Here is a 16,027-nt window from a genome sequence, read left to right as displayed (position 1 = left end):
TTGTGCAATTTGTCCTGAGTACGCGGATACCCCATATGTGGGGGTAAACCACTATTTGGGCGCATGTCAGAGCTCGGAAGGGAAGCAGCGCTTTCATGAACTCATTTTCTGCTCCACCAGTTGAGAGTTCCCCTTCCACTCTCCCTCTGGTGGTGGTGGGTTTTTTTTTTCCAAAAAATGAATTAGGGAATTTTTTTTTTATTATTTATTTAGCAATTTTTTATAAATTATTTTTACACTTTTAACTTTATTAATTATTCTGCCCCAGGGGGGATATCACGGTCATGTAAGAGATCGCTGATCTGTGACATCACGGATCGTTGTGACAGATCAGCGATCTGTCACAGGCAGTGCTGGAGGCTTCCTCATGCCGGCGCTTTGCCGGCATAAGGAAGCCACCTCCCTGCAGGCACCCGCTGCCATACTGGATCCGGGGACCTGCAGGGAAGGAAGCCCCCGCAGCAGCGCAATAAGCCCCCGCAGCGCTGCACATTGCGCTGCTGCGGGGGTCTCAGGGAAGCACGGAGGGAGCCCCCCCCTGCCCCCCCCTGCCGATGCTTCCCTAAACCCCCCGTACAATGCGATCGTGTTTGATTTCAGTGTGCCAGGGGTTAACGTGTCGGGGGCAGTCCGTGACCGCCCCTGACACAGTGCCAGGTGTCAGCTGTGATAATCAGCTGACACCCGGCTGCGATCAGCGGCGCTCACCCTGTGAGCGCCGCTGATCGCTATGACATACTATCCCGTCCTTGGAAATTAAGTCCCAGGGCACATCGACGGGATCGTAAGTCATATGGCAGAAAGGGGCTAAAAAGTGCAAGTACACTGCAGAAACTAGAGGCTCAGCTTTGGGATTCTGGCACCGATTAGGGAGATAATTATCCTTGGATTTTTGTGACACGTATTCACGCCATGTAAACATAATTAGAAGTTTGGATAAAACCCATGAGTCAGGTATTGAATGCACAATCAGGCTACAATCTTGCTATTATATGGATATGATCTACATTCACTTATCCTATGCTATTTTTTTGGAAAAAATTTCAGACTTTAAGATACATTTTCCCATATGAACATCAACACAGTATCCATGACCATAAAGTATCCATCTTCTCCAGTGCAATAACAATATACCACAGACATACCGGACATATATACTTAAGACCTAAACAAAAATCGTGTTGAAATCCAAAACATCACATTTGAAGAAAAAATAAGAACATCTTATCTTCATTACACAAAAAAAGAAAAAAAACTAGACATGTAAGTGTACCCAATTATAAATACAGAGGAAGCGTGCAACATCCCTGTACACATGTGTGATTTATAAAGTCTAAAGTAAAGTGCAATCATGCAATCTTAAAGAAATATACACTTTACTAAAAACAAACCTGATCCACTCCAGTTACAAAAAAATATATATATTCTAAGTAAATTCTTATCTATACTCATAGTGTAAGCGATCTAAACTTTTTCATTTCCACGTGTGAATCTTGTCCCGTAGGATCCATTTATCAGGGCTCTATCATTTATCAGTCGGAATCAACTTCAGCTTTTGGGTGGACATACAGTTGGGAGAAATGTACTGAAACTCTAGCTTTGAAACAAAAAATAATAATTATAAATATCAAATATTTCTGATCTCTGGAAGTTTGCACATTGGGCTGATGTGGGTGGAGTAATCCTTTAAATGTCAAGTAATCATGTAGTTGATTGCTCCACCTCCACGCTCTGCTAGTGGTCATCCAGAATATAAAAGACAAAAACCCTTTCATTACCTCCCATCAATAAATAAATGAAACTTAAACTGCTACAAAGATACAATGGATTCGGGCGCCTTTCATTCGGTGAAAAATGATGGTTACTATTACAATAGAGTATTACTTTCTCTTTTAAACTGTTTATCTGAATGTTTGAGTGAGACAAATAATTCATGACACTTTTTATAGTGCAATGTTTACAAATTACAAAAGCATCTAACATCTATAACCATCCATGTTATAAAAAAAATTTGAATAAAGAAGAATATTGAACACTGAGTAAACACTGCTATCACTGTATGCACATGAGGATAAACAGCACTAAAAGTTATTACATAGCCAACTTTCTCTCCGATTTGTCGCTAACAATTAGGGCCTATTGTGAGAGTATAATGTGAAATAAAATGTTCTGTATAATAAAGTAAAATGTGCAGCTTTCTACTGGCTCCTCCTTAGTCTGATCGATTCTCTGTGACATCAGTTCCAGTTCCTAGCTGTGAATCGCTTTGAGCAGCTTTAAAAAGCAATATACACAGCCAAGGTTTAAAAAAAAAAAAAAAAAAATATAGAAAAAGGGTGCACATACACATTGCGTACATTAATTTAACTTTAGATGTAGTCGTTACGTAGGTAGACTATAACTCAATTCATTCACCCCATTTCCAATACATCAGGATGATCACTTTCTTTGGACACAAACCAAGAGAAGCACTGAAAGCCATTAAACTACATCTCATGCTGCAGCGTAAATGAGAGCACACAGTCCATTTATGAGATTTTAATTGAATCCTGCACCCAATGCAGCACAAACAGGTGCACCCACACAGGAAAAGCAAAACCACACGCCCTGAAAGGAAGATTTCATTCATATAATCCAAAGCAGAATACATTCAGACACAAAATGCCACGTTAAGATTCCCAAATAAATTGCAAATAAAAAATTACAAGTGGCAAGTTACCTGGGCGGAGCTGGCAGCTACTGAGATGCAGTCAATAAAGCTGTGCCTGCGAGTAAAAAAAGCCACTATCTGCTGCCATCGAGAAGGTTCTGGCTCAGCTCTGAGCTCTTCTGTAGAGCCTTTCTTTGCCCATGGCTTCTGTTTTGGGCCTACTGAGCTATGACTGGAGCTAGTATTGCCACCTCGATTGGCGCGGGAGTATAGGAGAGTGTTGTTTCCGAAAATGTAATTCATCTCTGCAGCTCTGCAGGTGGTTGCCAGGCAGTCTTACTCTTCTAGCAGCTGCCGAGTGGTGAAGGATCAGCAAGAACTGCAGATAGAATTACAGCAGCATCACATCCAAATCAGAAAGCAAAAATCCTGGTTCCTTGCTGTGCTCATTGTTTTCCCTTGGAGTCTAGCCATGCAGAACACTATACCTGTTACATGTTTAAAAGGTAGTGCTCATTGCTGCAGCAAGAAGGAAAGCGAGGAAATAAAGCAATCCAAGCAGCATCTGCTTCCCATGATTTCCTTGCCTCTGAGGTCTGCAGGGATCAAAAGCTGCTCTTCTTTTGTTAGCTGATAACTAGGCAGACTGAAGCCAGGAAGTGAGGTCGATTAGCAGGTAGGATGCTAGAAGCATTTGACTGCAAGGACCCACTGGGGCTGCCCGATTTAATGCACTGGGTGGAGAAAGGCTAGATCGCAAATTACCAAGTTTCAATCACCGCATGTAGTCAAAGCCAATGACATTCTCACTGTTGGACATAAATAATACATAAAAGAAACAAACAAAAAGAGTGAAAGTAAACACTAATTGATTTTCCTCATAGACAATTAGTTCACTGTTCTCAGATAAACAGCAACAGAAATGTCCGGTTTAGGGTATCTCGCCTGAAATGAAGAATATTCCTGGAACGACTACATTAGCATTGATTTTGTGAGCATTCTGCCTTTATAAATAAGAACCTAATAATGGGAAGAAATCCATTTAAAAAGACATTTGTGTGGACAGAAGAGCACAGTATTGAGTCCAGACAATGAAATCTGTAGTCACAACACTTCACATACAAACAGCACTGCTATCAAAAGCCCTGGTCACTGCTCTCATGGGAAGAATGACTAGACTTCACCAAAGTAGGCAGAATGCCAGCCATGCCCCCTGATATAACAGCCAGCAGCACAATTCCAAGAATAAATGGCCCTCAAATAAACCAGTCCACTAAGACATCAGAAGACACAGGCAAGTGTACTCCTTACCCTTCAGAGGACCACACAAGGAAGATCCTACTTCTACAATAAAAAGCTAGTGATGACAGGAGAGGGCATCACTGCTGGCACAGACTAGTGTAAAGCATACAAACTGCAATGGATTCACTCCAGCATTCGCCTGGCATTCAGGGATAAATTAGAGCAGTGGTCCCCAACCTTTTTTGCACCAGGGACCGGTTTCAAGCAAGACCATTCTTCCATGGCCCGGCAGGGCGGGGATGGAGGTGTGGCAGGGGCGGGGCTTTGGTCATAAGGGGGCGAGGCTATGGACGCAGTTGTAGTGTAGCAGTGCATACTTATAATTAAATAACATTTATAATGTGACTCAACTCACCATAGGTTTTGAATAAGTGCTCCATCACCCCCTTCTCCCCATCATTGCCTTCACCCCATCACTGCCATCTCTCCATCATTGCCTTCAATCCATCACTGCTGTCTCCCCATCATTGCCTTCACCCCATCACTCCCTTCTCCCCATCATTGCCTTCACCCCATCACTCCCCTCTCCCCATCATTGCCTTTACCCCATCACTGCTGTCTCTCCATCATTGCCTTCACCCCATCACTGCTGTCTCCCCATCATTGCCTTCACCCCATCACTCCCCTCTCCCCATCATTGCCTTCACCCCATCACTCCCTTCTCCCCATCATTGCCTTCACCCCATCACTGCTGTCTCCCCATCATTGCCTTCACCCCATCACTGCTGTCTCCCCATCACTCCCCTCTCCCCATCATTGCCTTCACCCCATCACTGCTGTCTCCCCATCATTGCCTTCACCCCATCACTCCCTTCTCCCCATCATTGCCTTCACCCCATCACTGCTGTCTCCCCATCATTGCCTTCACACACACACACACACACACACACGGCCAGGCTACACACACACACGGCCAGGCTACACACACACACACACACACACCACCTCTCTCCTCTCACCTGTCGCAGCAGCGGCCGCGCTCAGTGTGTCAGTCAGAGACAGGAAGCGCGGGCGGTGGGCAGGAAGCTGGACGGGTCCTTGCAGCTCCGCTCCTGCTATTCCCTCTTGCAGGCAGCGGAGCTGCTGGGATCGCTCCCTGGCCGCCGCTAAGAACTGCTGCACGCCGCCCCAGCCCCCGCTACGCCACTGACCGCCCCTGGCTCCCCTTGTGTCCGCGGACCGGCAAGGGCACTGCAGCGGCCCGGTGCTGGGCCGCGGACCGGCGGTTGGGGACCCCTGAATTAGAGAAAACTTATTTATACAATGAAGAACATTCGAGTTTGTCCTGAAGACCACATTCACACGTTCAGTATTTGGTCAGTATTTTACATCAGTACTTGTGAGCCAAAACTAGAAGTGGGTGAAAAATTCACAAGTGGTGACGTGTTACTATTACACTTTTCCTCTGATTAGTCCACTCCTGGCTGAAGATACACAGATGGTGCAACAATATCAGACGCAGCATAAAACAGGCCATGCTCCCATTGTGGCATTATAACCACATAGAAGACCATTTCACTGATCCCTGCAGCACCACATATATTCAAAACGCTGTTAGAAACAGCGCTGAATGGGGGCAGAGCTTAAATACCATGCCCTCTTCTATCTGTTTTGTAAATTGGGATCCCTGATGTTATTACATATTGATGGATGTCTAAAGATAGTGAAAAGTTCCTTTCAAAGGAAATCTGTCAGCAGGACATCACTCACCTAAACTATGAATGTAGCTCTTTCAAAAATAAGTCCAGCAATACCTTTCCATGGCTGGTTTGTTTCTCCATTACTGAGAAATCAGTGTTTGAATTGATATGCCAAAAATAAAGCGTTATGGCAGATCTGAAGCCTCTTGCAAAAAACAAAAGGAAAAGCAATATATCTACATATGGAACTCCACAAAAATGTAAAAAGGGTAAATTTTATTTATACATCAATATCTGACACACAAAACAGCAAAAGACATTAAAAACAGATTAAAAGATGCAAGAAAATTGTAATCATCTCAAATCATGAAATAATGATATGATAACACTCCCACAGGAGAAAAACCCCACATAACGATAATGACATTGAGTAAGTATCAAACAAGCCACCTCAACATATTGGATATCACAAAAAAAAAAAAAAATAATAATATATATATATATAGTAGTTTAGTCATACATGGACCAAAAGGTCTGTATGTGAGGTGTAAAAAAAAAAAAACGCTATTCACAGCACCATATGAGCCCAAAAAAAAAAAAAAAATGAAAAAAAAAAATTTAACAGGGCAAAAAAAGCCCACACAATAATTCAATACCTGATCCAGAAAGGAAAGCTTGTAGACCCTGTAGATGCATGGGGACCAAGCGATATTCAGCATGAAAGTATAATGCCAAAAAATGTTGTATGACTACACTACTTTATATATATTGCTTGTGATATCCAATATGTTGAGGTGGCTTGTTTGATACTTACTCAATGTCATTATCGTTATGTGGGGTTTTTCTGCTGTGGGAGCATCATCATATCATTATTTCATGATTTGAGATGATTGCAATTTTCTTGCATCTTTTAATCTGTTTTTAATGTCTTTTGCTGATTTGTGTATGTGTCAGATATTGATGTATAAATCAAATGTACCTTTTTACATTTTTGTGGAGTTCCATATGTAGATATATTGCTTTTCCTTTTTGTTTTTTGCATGATGCATCTTTGAATATACAGTACCTTTGGTGAACCCACTTTTGACAAATTTGGCTGTGCCCTCCGTCCATTTATTATTACAGATCTGAAGCCTCTGTCACTCCAGTTCTATTCCCCACCCAGCACCGACTCCTCCTGCATGAGAGACAGCCTCTATGCTCTGCGACTTCAGGGAAAAGGAGTTGTCAGCTATTGAAGAGATTTAGGAGGAGGGAATAGAGCTGGAGTGACAGAGGCTTCAGTTGTACAAATAACTCTTCCGCCTCATTGCTTATCAATTCAAAGACTGATTTCTCAGTAACGGCGGAATGGAGTGGTCATGTAAAGGCATTGTTGAACTTGCCTTGCTGACAGATTTCCTTTACCTCTATGTAATTTTATGCATGACCAAGATAAAAGGTGTTTACAGTATATTATAATAGAGCAAGATGGGGGGGCCCTTCAACATTATCATGACATTCAATAGGATTCTACATAAATGCATGATCTGTGTGGCTCCTACATGTATGTGCCTAACCCATTGGGACAACGAAAGCCAGGTGACCACCATAGTGTAGAGAATCAGCACAGCTCTCAATTGAAAAAGTATCTGAATGGAAGTCATAGGATACTCTATAATGGTTAAAGATGGAATACACTTATTAAGCAAACGCATGCTCTTTTATTTGCCTTTGATTAAGATAGCATCTTATATATTATAGACTGGATATTAAGTGATAGACACAACATTCATCATTAATAAATCTTCACCTTGAGGATCAAGACATGGCAGAAATGTTTAAGATCAATAGGTACTTGCCAATTGAGTACCACTTACAGTACATTCAATATATTTAAATTTTAAAAAGGTTTGAAAGCATAGACTTCATTCTTGTTCAAGGCTTATGGTGTTGGCTGCAAGAGAGCAAATCAACGCCAAAAATAGTAACAATGATGACGAGGACCAATTTTCCATAACATTACCACGCTGCAAAATGTTTACATGCAATTTAGACTTGTTTTAATGGAACTGGCGTTGATCCAGAAAATGCACATTTACTGGGTTACAGGGTATTCCAAATGCAAACATGGCAAGTCTCCAAACACCCATTTCTGCAACTGGAATCAGCGGGAGACCACCCACAGGCCGGGATCAAACATGCGAGAAACACGGCTGAGCCTCGCATGTTAATACCTGGCACAGCCGCCAGCACTCAGGAGCGGAGCATGCAGCCGCATAGCAATACATGGAGCCGCAAGCTCCGCTCCTAAGTGCCGGCGGCAGTGCAGGGTATTAACATGCGAAACTCGGCCATGTTTCTCGCATGTGTGATCCCGGCCATAGGAGAATATGGGCCGATTATCCAAAACTGACCATTTGTATTCTAGTCTTGATGAGGAGTGCACTGCAGAAACATGTGCCAAATTCACTGAGAGCGAGTGTGCCTCTGAGGCCAGGGTCACACGTTCAGTATTTAGTCAGTATTTTACATCTGTATTTGTAAGCAAAAATGAGAACAGAGGAAAAGTATAATAGAAACACCATCACATTTTTCACCCACTCCTTGGTTTTGGATTACAAATACTGAAGGTAAAAAACTCACCAAATACTGAATGTGTGAAAGTAGCCTTAATGAAAATTTGTCAATGGGTTTTTGCCAATGATTCAGAGAGCAATACAATGTAGAGACAGAGACAATTCCAGCAAAGTGTCACTTACCGGGCTGCTTGCTTTAGTTATGATAATCTCCTGCTGATAGAACTGTGATTTTATCATTAGAGGTCTAGTAAACTTGCTGCCAGTTAAGGCCCCGTTACACATAACGATGTTCCAGCGATCCCACCAACGATCCAACATGGATGGGATCGCGGGACATCGTTAGACAGCCCCTCCAGAGATCAGGACCAGCGAGCAAGCTGGTATCCAATGTAAACAGCGGGTATCTAAGAGCGGCGCTGCTCTTACCTACCCACTGTTTACACTGGAAACCAGCGTCGCTGATCGCTGGTCTCTCGCTGCCACACGCAGCGATGTGCACTGGCCAGTGGGAGACCAACAATCAAAGAACGGCCCAGGACGATGGAGCGCGATCAGCAATACCCGGCACGGGTGGCCGGTCACTGATCCATGTCACACAGAGATATTGCTGGCGAGATCGCTGTGGCATCACAAAATCAGCGATCTCACTGGCGATATCGCTGTGTGTGACAGGGCCTTAAGGTTAGTCCTCCATATTATTGAGCTCTGTATAACCCCCACAATCAATTCTCCACAGGAAGAAAGCCGCCAGAGTACATAGAGAGCAGTTATTGAGTGGTGGAGGCGGGGTTATACAGAGCTCAGCATTCAGAGATCTGCAGCAGATTAGAAGTTATTTCAACAAAACAGTTGTAAGCAGACTAGTAGGCAATACATCAACGGAATGAGGGTCTCTCTCTATACATAATGCTGCTGTCAGATGGGGTAGCAAAAACCTGGTGACAGATTCTCTTTAATGAATTTGACACATATCTCAGCTGTCGTGTGCCACTGTAAGAAATGTAGCCCAGCAACAGCTTTGAGAAAACTTCTGTTGTAATTTACGGTACCTCATTTTTGGCACTTATAGTGTGATGATTTGATGGCCACTCACTCTTAGAATCCACTCCATTATTATTTTTTAAATTGGAGCTGGCTGGAAATGGCAAAATCCTTGCATAACTGAGTTTCGGCAAAAATTTTACAAAGTTTATACAGTGGGGCAAAAAAGTATTTAGTCAGTCAGCAATAGTGCAAGTTCCACCACTTAAAAAGATGAGAGGCATCTGTAATTTACATCATAGGTAGACCTCAACTATGGGAGACAAACTGAGAAAAAAAAAATCCAGAAAATCACATTGTCTGTTTTTTTTTCATTTTATTTGCATATTATGGTGGAAAATAAGTATTTGGTCAGAAACAAGCAATCAAGATTTCTGGCTCTCACAGACCTGTAACTTCTTCTTTAAGAGTCTCCTCTTTCCTCCACTCATTACCTGTAGTAATGGCACCTGTTTAAACTTGTTATCAGTATAAAAAGACACCTGTGCACACCCTCAAACAGTCTGACTCCAAACTCCACTATGGTGAAGACCAAAGAGCTGTCAAAGGACACCAGAAACAAAATTGTAGCCCTGCACCAGGCTGGGAAGACTGAATCTGCAATAGCCAACCAGCTTGGAGTGAAGAAATCAACTGTGGGAGCAATAATTAGAAAATGGAAGACATACAAGACCACTGATAATCTCCCTCGATCTGGTGCTCCACGCAAAATCCCACCCCGTGGGGTCAGAATGATCACAAGAACGGTGAGCAAAAATCCCAGAACCACGCGGGGGGACCTAGTGAATGAACTGCAGAGAGCTGGGACCAATGTAACAAGGCCTACCCATAAGTAACACACTACGCCACCATGGACTCAGATCCTGCAGTGCCAGACGTGTCCCACTGCTTAAGCCTGTACATGTCCGGGCCCGTCTGAAGTTTGCTAGAGAGCATTTGGATGATCCAGAGGAGTTTTGGGAGAATGTCCTATGGTCTGATGAAACCAAACTGGAACTGTTTGGTAGAAACACAACTTGTCGTGTTTGGAGGAAAAAGAATACTGAGTTGCATCCATCAAACACCATACCTACTGTAAAGCATGGTGGTGGAAACATCATGCTTTGGGGCTGTTTCTCTGCAAAGGGGCCAGGACGACTGATCCGGGTACATGAAAGAATGAATGGGGCCATGTATCGTGAGATTTTGAGTGCAAACCTCCTTCCATCAGCAAGGGCATTGATGATGAAACGTGGCTGGGTCTTTCAACATGACAATGATCCAAAGCACACCGCCAGGGCAACGAAGGAGTGGCTTCGTAAGAAGCATTTCAAGGTCCTGGAGTGGCCTAGCCAGTCTCCAGATCTCAACCCTATAGAAAACCTTTGGAGGGAGTTGAAAGTCCGTGTTGCCAAGCGAAAAGCCAAACACATCACTGCTCTAGAGGAGATCTGCATGGCGGAATGGGCCAACATACCAACAACAGTGTGTGGCAACCTTGTGAAGACTTACAGAAAACGTTTGACCTCTGTCATTGCCAACAAAGGATATATCACAAAGTATTGAGATGAAATTTTGTTTCTGACCAAATACTCATTTTCCACCATAATATGCAAATAAAATGAAAAAAAAACAGACAATGTGATTTTCTGGATTTTTTTTTCTCAGTTTGTCTCCCATAGTTGAGGTCTACCTATGATGTAAATTACAGACGCCTCTCATCTTTTTAAGTGGTGGAACTTGCACTATTGCTGACTGACTAACTACCTTTTTGCCCCACTGTAACAGTTTTATACAAGAAGAAAACAGGCAAAACTGCCTAATGAACCAAGGCCAAAGTGTGACACTGGATAAGCATGTACTCCGCTCTTTCTATAGACATCCATGAGTTCTAGAATGACTGCGTACAACATGCGTACATGGAGATATTATATGCACAATCATCGCAAAATATAAGTGACTTGGGCATGGTGCAGTGCCTGCCACAACTGGATAAGCTGCTGTGCAAAGGAAAGCTCAAGACTGAGTAATTATTTTTTTTATTTATTTTACTCATTTATATAGCGCCATTAATTCCACAGCGCTTTACAGACATTTGTGGCACTGTTCCCAATGGGGCTCACAATCTAGATTCCCTATCAGTATGTCTTTGGAGCGTGGGAGGAAACCGGATTAGCCGGAGGAAACCCAAGCAAACACTGGGAGATCATACAAACTCCTTGTAGATGTTGTCCATGGTGGGATTTGAACCCAGGACCCCAGCGCCGCAAGGCAACAGTGCTAACCACTGAGCCACCATATCAAAGGTTGTACCCTGACTGATCAGAAAATGATTGCATAGCCTAACATTAATTTATAAGATGGGGATATCCCCCTGGTTTCCTAGCTGTACCCGCTCATTTTATTTACAGCAGGCCCCTCAGCCGCTCTGGAGGTTGTCCATCTTCTCTAGATTCCTGAATTTGTCAAGTCTGCTCAGCTATGGTGTAATATTGGGGTAAGGACACTTTATTGTAGGAGAACCCAGATCTGTATAGTTACAGTCTGGAAAAGGTGGCCGACAACCACCAATACATGATTATGAGGCTGTCCAGTTTGGGGCAGGAGACAGATGGTCAGTCCCTGCATCACAGTCTGTACTTTAGACTGCGAAGCGCAAAAGCATGACACTGGCTCATAAAAAAAGGAAACAAAGAAAAATGCTCATCTTACTATCAGGATTACAGCCATTTCGTGGTGAATTTTTCAAAGCAAATACCTCAAACTCATCAGGTCTAAGGGATCTATGTGATAAGATAAGCAGTCTGTGCTGTGAAATCTAGGGGCAGATACACTTTAGTAATCTTTAATGTGAGATTTCTAAAATGGCTTGGCATCGAGCCATCTGTTATGTACCAGCACTGTGCCATCTTTAGAGGACCGAGGTGAAATGACGAGCAGTGAGCACATCCCCAGAACACACCGACTGCTATGTAGTGTATAGTTACTGAGGTGGAAGAACAATGTAGGAGGACAGACACAGGCCTTGCTTGCATGGTGGGGGATGAAATGAAATATTAAAAAGCAACGGCACTTTATAAATATTGCAGCACTGTGTGGAGGGAAGAAATATAATAATGCAACCTCTTCAATCCCAAAAATACAGCTCAAGACTAAGGCCTCTTTCACACATCAGTTTTTTGCCTTCAGGCGCGATCCGGCTTTTTTTTGTAAAACCGGATCCGGCAAAATGCAATGCCGGATCCAGTTTTTCCCCATTGACTTGCATTAGCGCCGGATCGTGCCGGATGGCATTGCGTTTCATCCGTTTTTTGCCGGATCCGGCAACTTGTCTCATTCCGGCGTCTGGAAAAAACGGCTACTGTAACGTTTTTTTGTCTCCGGCGAAAAAGCCGGAAGCGCCGGATCCGGCGCTTCCAGCTTTTTGCTACAATGAAAGTCTATGGGCGCCGGATCCAGAAAAAGACGGATCCAGCCACCGGATCCGGTTTTTTTAAGTCTGCGCATGCTCAGATCCAATTGGCCAGCCCCCAGGAACAGAGACGGATCCAGCAAAAAAACGGATCCGTTTCTACAGTTCTCCAAAATTTATGCCGGATCCGTTTTTTCTAAAAAAAAAGCCGGATCCTGCCTGACGGCAAAAAACTGATGTGTGAAAGTAAAGCACTCACAAAACTGACATGCAAACCTTCATGTATTCATAGAAATATTCTAAATGTCACACACAACCAATCCGCAAATATGTTCTCATAAAATCCTGAAAACTGCCACAGAATTTTCACTTGACAGTTGCAAGGCTTTGTTTCCATTTCTGGGGGTGAAATAACATGTATGATGGGCTGTTATGTTTACAAGCTGAAGATTATTCTAAAGGTGACTGATAATATAATCACCATATAGCACGCTCCCGACTATCCCCATAGTATGTGCTGTATACATGTAAAGGGTAACTTATTCAAGTTCAAAAATGACATCAGTCTTCATAAATTCTGCATGTGGCATGAATATTTGTAGACTGAAAAAGCAGATATATTGAAGAGGTGTTCTCATCACTGAAGCAATCTAGTAAACTCATACTGCCCCCTACTGCTCACTGAGTATAACACACCACGTTAACCACTTAACAACCAAGATAATTTGATGGCAGTATGAGCTATCAGAACAATTTGTAAAGTTTTATTCATTTAAGTATCAAATTATGAATTTTGTTTAATTATCTAAAATGGGTTGTCTCAGTATATAAACGCACAATGTAGCTGGTGGAGCACCCATGTGATATGCTGCACTGATGAATCCCTAACCTAAGGTGACAGTCACACTCCCGCACCCCCCTTGTATCCCATGCAAAGGCCAATGAAGCATCCTCCACTGACAATCAAGCACTTCAATATGATCGCTGCTGTTAATGAACTCTATTTGGGCTTTAGTGTACAGTGAAACTTACACAATAAACAGAAAAAAGGTTACAAACTACCAGGGCTGTGGAGTCTGTAAGCCAAACCTCAGACTCCTCAATTTCCATGACAATGACTCCACCAAAATGGGCTCCGACTTCAACTCCACAGCCCTGCTAACTACCTCTTCTATCTACATACAGGGAACTTTTGCAAGATACTTTTCCATTTTGGACAATCCACTGTTAAAAAGCAAAACTCATTAAATCCCTCTCAAGAGCAGAGGTTAGGTTACTGACCACCGCTGCAGTCTACCAGCAGTGGCCGAGTATGCACAGTGCTTACAAGCTTTTTAATAGAGCTTGTAATGGCTTATCTAGAGTTGACTGGATCGTTGCACAGTATGACCAGCAAAAATGCTTCTGTTTACAGCATCAGAGAGCGCACAGTTGGAGCAGAAGCTCAACCATGCCGCTGGTCCAAAAGTTTAATCTTCAGGCAAGCATTTCCCAGCAAACAAGCAGAAAGCTGAGAGTCAGGGAAGCAGTGCCATGCTGTATATGAAACATAAAAACAACCAATTTTAGCTTACAAAAAGGTCATAAATTGCTGTAAGGAAAGTCTTCGGTGCATTTACACCTCGCTCCAGGATGATACACTGAATCCCCCTTCCATGGAGCTATAAACAAGCCAGCTCAAAGCATCCTCAGACATCAGTCAAGTTCCTGTCCTTGCAGCGCCATCTCAATGCCATGGGCCACGTGCCTTATACAGGTTATTACGCATGTCCAGCTGGCTCTCGGTTAAAAATAAGCCATTTTATTTTTATCAAACCGTGTACACAGGAAAATAATAAGCTTCATAACTAGTGATAAGGAAACATGCTCAGATAAGGTTGTTATCAATGTATGCTCGAACATGTTAATTTCCTTACGAACGCAAGTCTTGTGGCTGTTGCACTTAGTCATTGCTTTCTACAGGTAAAAATATGCTGCAAAAATGTTGAAAGGAGTGGCATGCTGCAGTATTAAAAAAAAAAAAAAAAAAAAAAAAAACGCAGCAGGTTACCATCACAGAGCAAAAAAAACAACACACATCGTTCATGTAGGACTGGGTATACCAGCCTCCCAGGATCTCAGAGAAGTTTTCCACTAGACATGGCTGCCTCTTGTCAGGCTGAGCTAGCTTTAAGCAGGGCTATCAAGGTTTCATTTTTTTTAGGTAGTATAACACTGAAAAACCGTGCCATTTTGTACACCTTATTTCTCTAGCCTTTTGGCACTACCTTCTGCATATTTACAAATTAACCCCATAATGGCCGCCAATACGCCTTTTAACTGACGTGAGATATAAGAGAATAGCCTCCACATACAGGTGACAATCCAGTAGCTGTCGGCTGTCCACTATAGCTGACAACTTGCTGCATCAGCCACAATCAGTGTTTGCACCGTCCAAATCTTTTTAACCCCTTAGATGCTGTTGTCAATAGTGACAACATCATATAAATGGTTAATAGAGTGTGGGGGGCTTCCTCTTTATCCCTATCCGCACCCTGAGATTATGATTGTGTGGGCCTGATGTTTGCCATGGCAATTCACGACCAAATAGTGACCTTAGAGTCTGACAGCTGTTGTAACCTGTTCAGAAGTTAGCGGCATTTAGGTAGTAAAAATACACATTTTCATTTCTGTCATGCCACTTTGCATTAATTCCTGAAAATCACCTGAAGGGTTAATAAACTACCTGACTGCAGTTTTCAATATGTCAGGGGGTGCTGTTTTTAAAATAGTATAACTCTTGGGGGGTTTCCAATATATAAGACCCCCAAAAGCACTTCAAACCTGGATAGGTCTCTAAAAAATAAATTGTGTAAATTTCTTTGATAAAATGAAAAATTATTGCTACATTTTTAAACCTCCTAAAATGCTAACAAAATAAAAGAACAATTTACAAATGGTGCTGATGTAAAGCAGGCATGTGGGAAATGTTATTTATTAATGTTTTTCTGTGCTATGACTATCTGGATTAAAGGGATAATCAAAGTTTGAAAATTTTTAATTTTGTAACATTTTTCTCAAAATTTCTGATATTTTTTATAAATAAAAACAAAACACATTGACCTAAACTTATGATTATCATAAAGTACAATGTGTCACGAAAAAAACAATCTCGAAATCACTGGGATTTGTTGAAGCGTTCCAGAGTTATTACCACATAAAGTGACATTGGTCAAAAATTTGGCTCCGTCACTAAGGGGTTAAAACACTTGGGAGGCCATTACATGGGTTCACTCCATTTCACAGTATGATCTGGCAGCAAAATAAAGATCAAAAGACTTTGGTATCTATGCGATTAGACAAAGGGGGGCGTCGCCATCGGTCACCACATAAACCCTCTTCCAACACATTTGCAGGGTGCTGAATGTTTGTCATGGCAGAAAGAAGCAAAGGCTCCGAAAGT

General features: G+C 42.5%; 1 protein-coding gene across 22 annotated transcripts in view; it reads right to left on the bottom strand.

Annotated features, from left to right (window-relative positions):
- Positions 1-16,027, bottom strand: part of DLG1 (discs large MAGUK scaffold protein 1) — a 322,080-nt gene that overhangs the window by 206,379 nt on the left and 99,674 nt on the right. Inside the window, exon 1 of one of the 22 annotated variants that reach the window (XM_073578722.1) lies at positions 2,720-3,328. The exons of 17 other annotated variants lie outside the window; for them this stretch is intronic. In XM_073578722.1, the coding sequence (XP_073434823.1) occupies positions 2,720-2,953 (234 nt within the window). In that variant the 5' untranslated portion in view covers positions 2,954-3,328. Of the gene's footprint in view, positions 1-2,719; positions 3,329-16,027 lie in introns of those variants that run through there. 4 more of the 22 variants (XM_073578725.1, XM_073578723.1, XM_073578726.1 and 1 more) reach the window with 4 other exon arrangements.

The sequence above is a fragment of the Dendrobates tinctorius genome, unplaced genomic scaffold, assembly GCF_039654945.1.
Source record: "Dendrobates tinctorius isolate UK_male_01 unplaced genomic scaffold, ASM3965494v1 ptg000060l, whole genome shotgun sequence".
Classification (NCBI taxonomy): Eukaryota; Metazoa; Chordata; class Amphibia; order Anura; family Dendrobatidae; genus Dendrobates; species Dendrobates tinctorius.
Note: the sequence above shows the minus strand (reverse complement) of the source record. Positions and strands in the feature narration are given on the sequence as shown.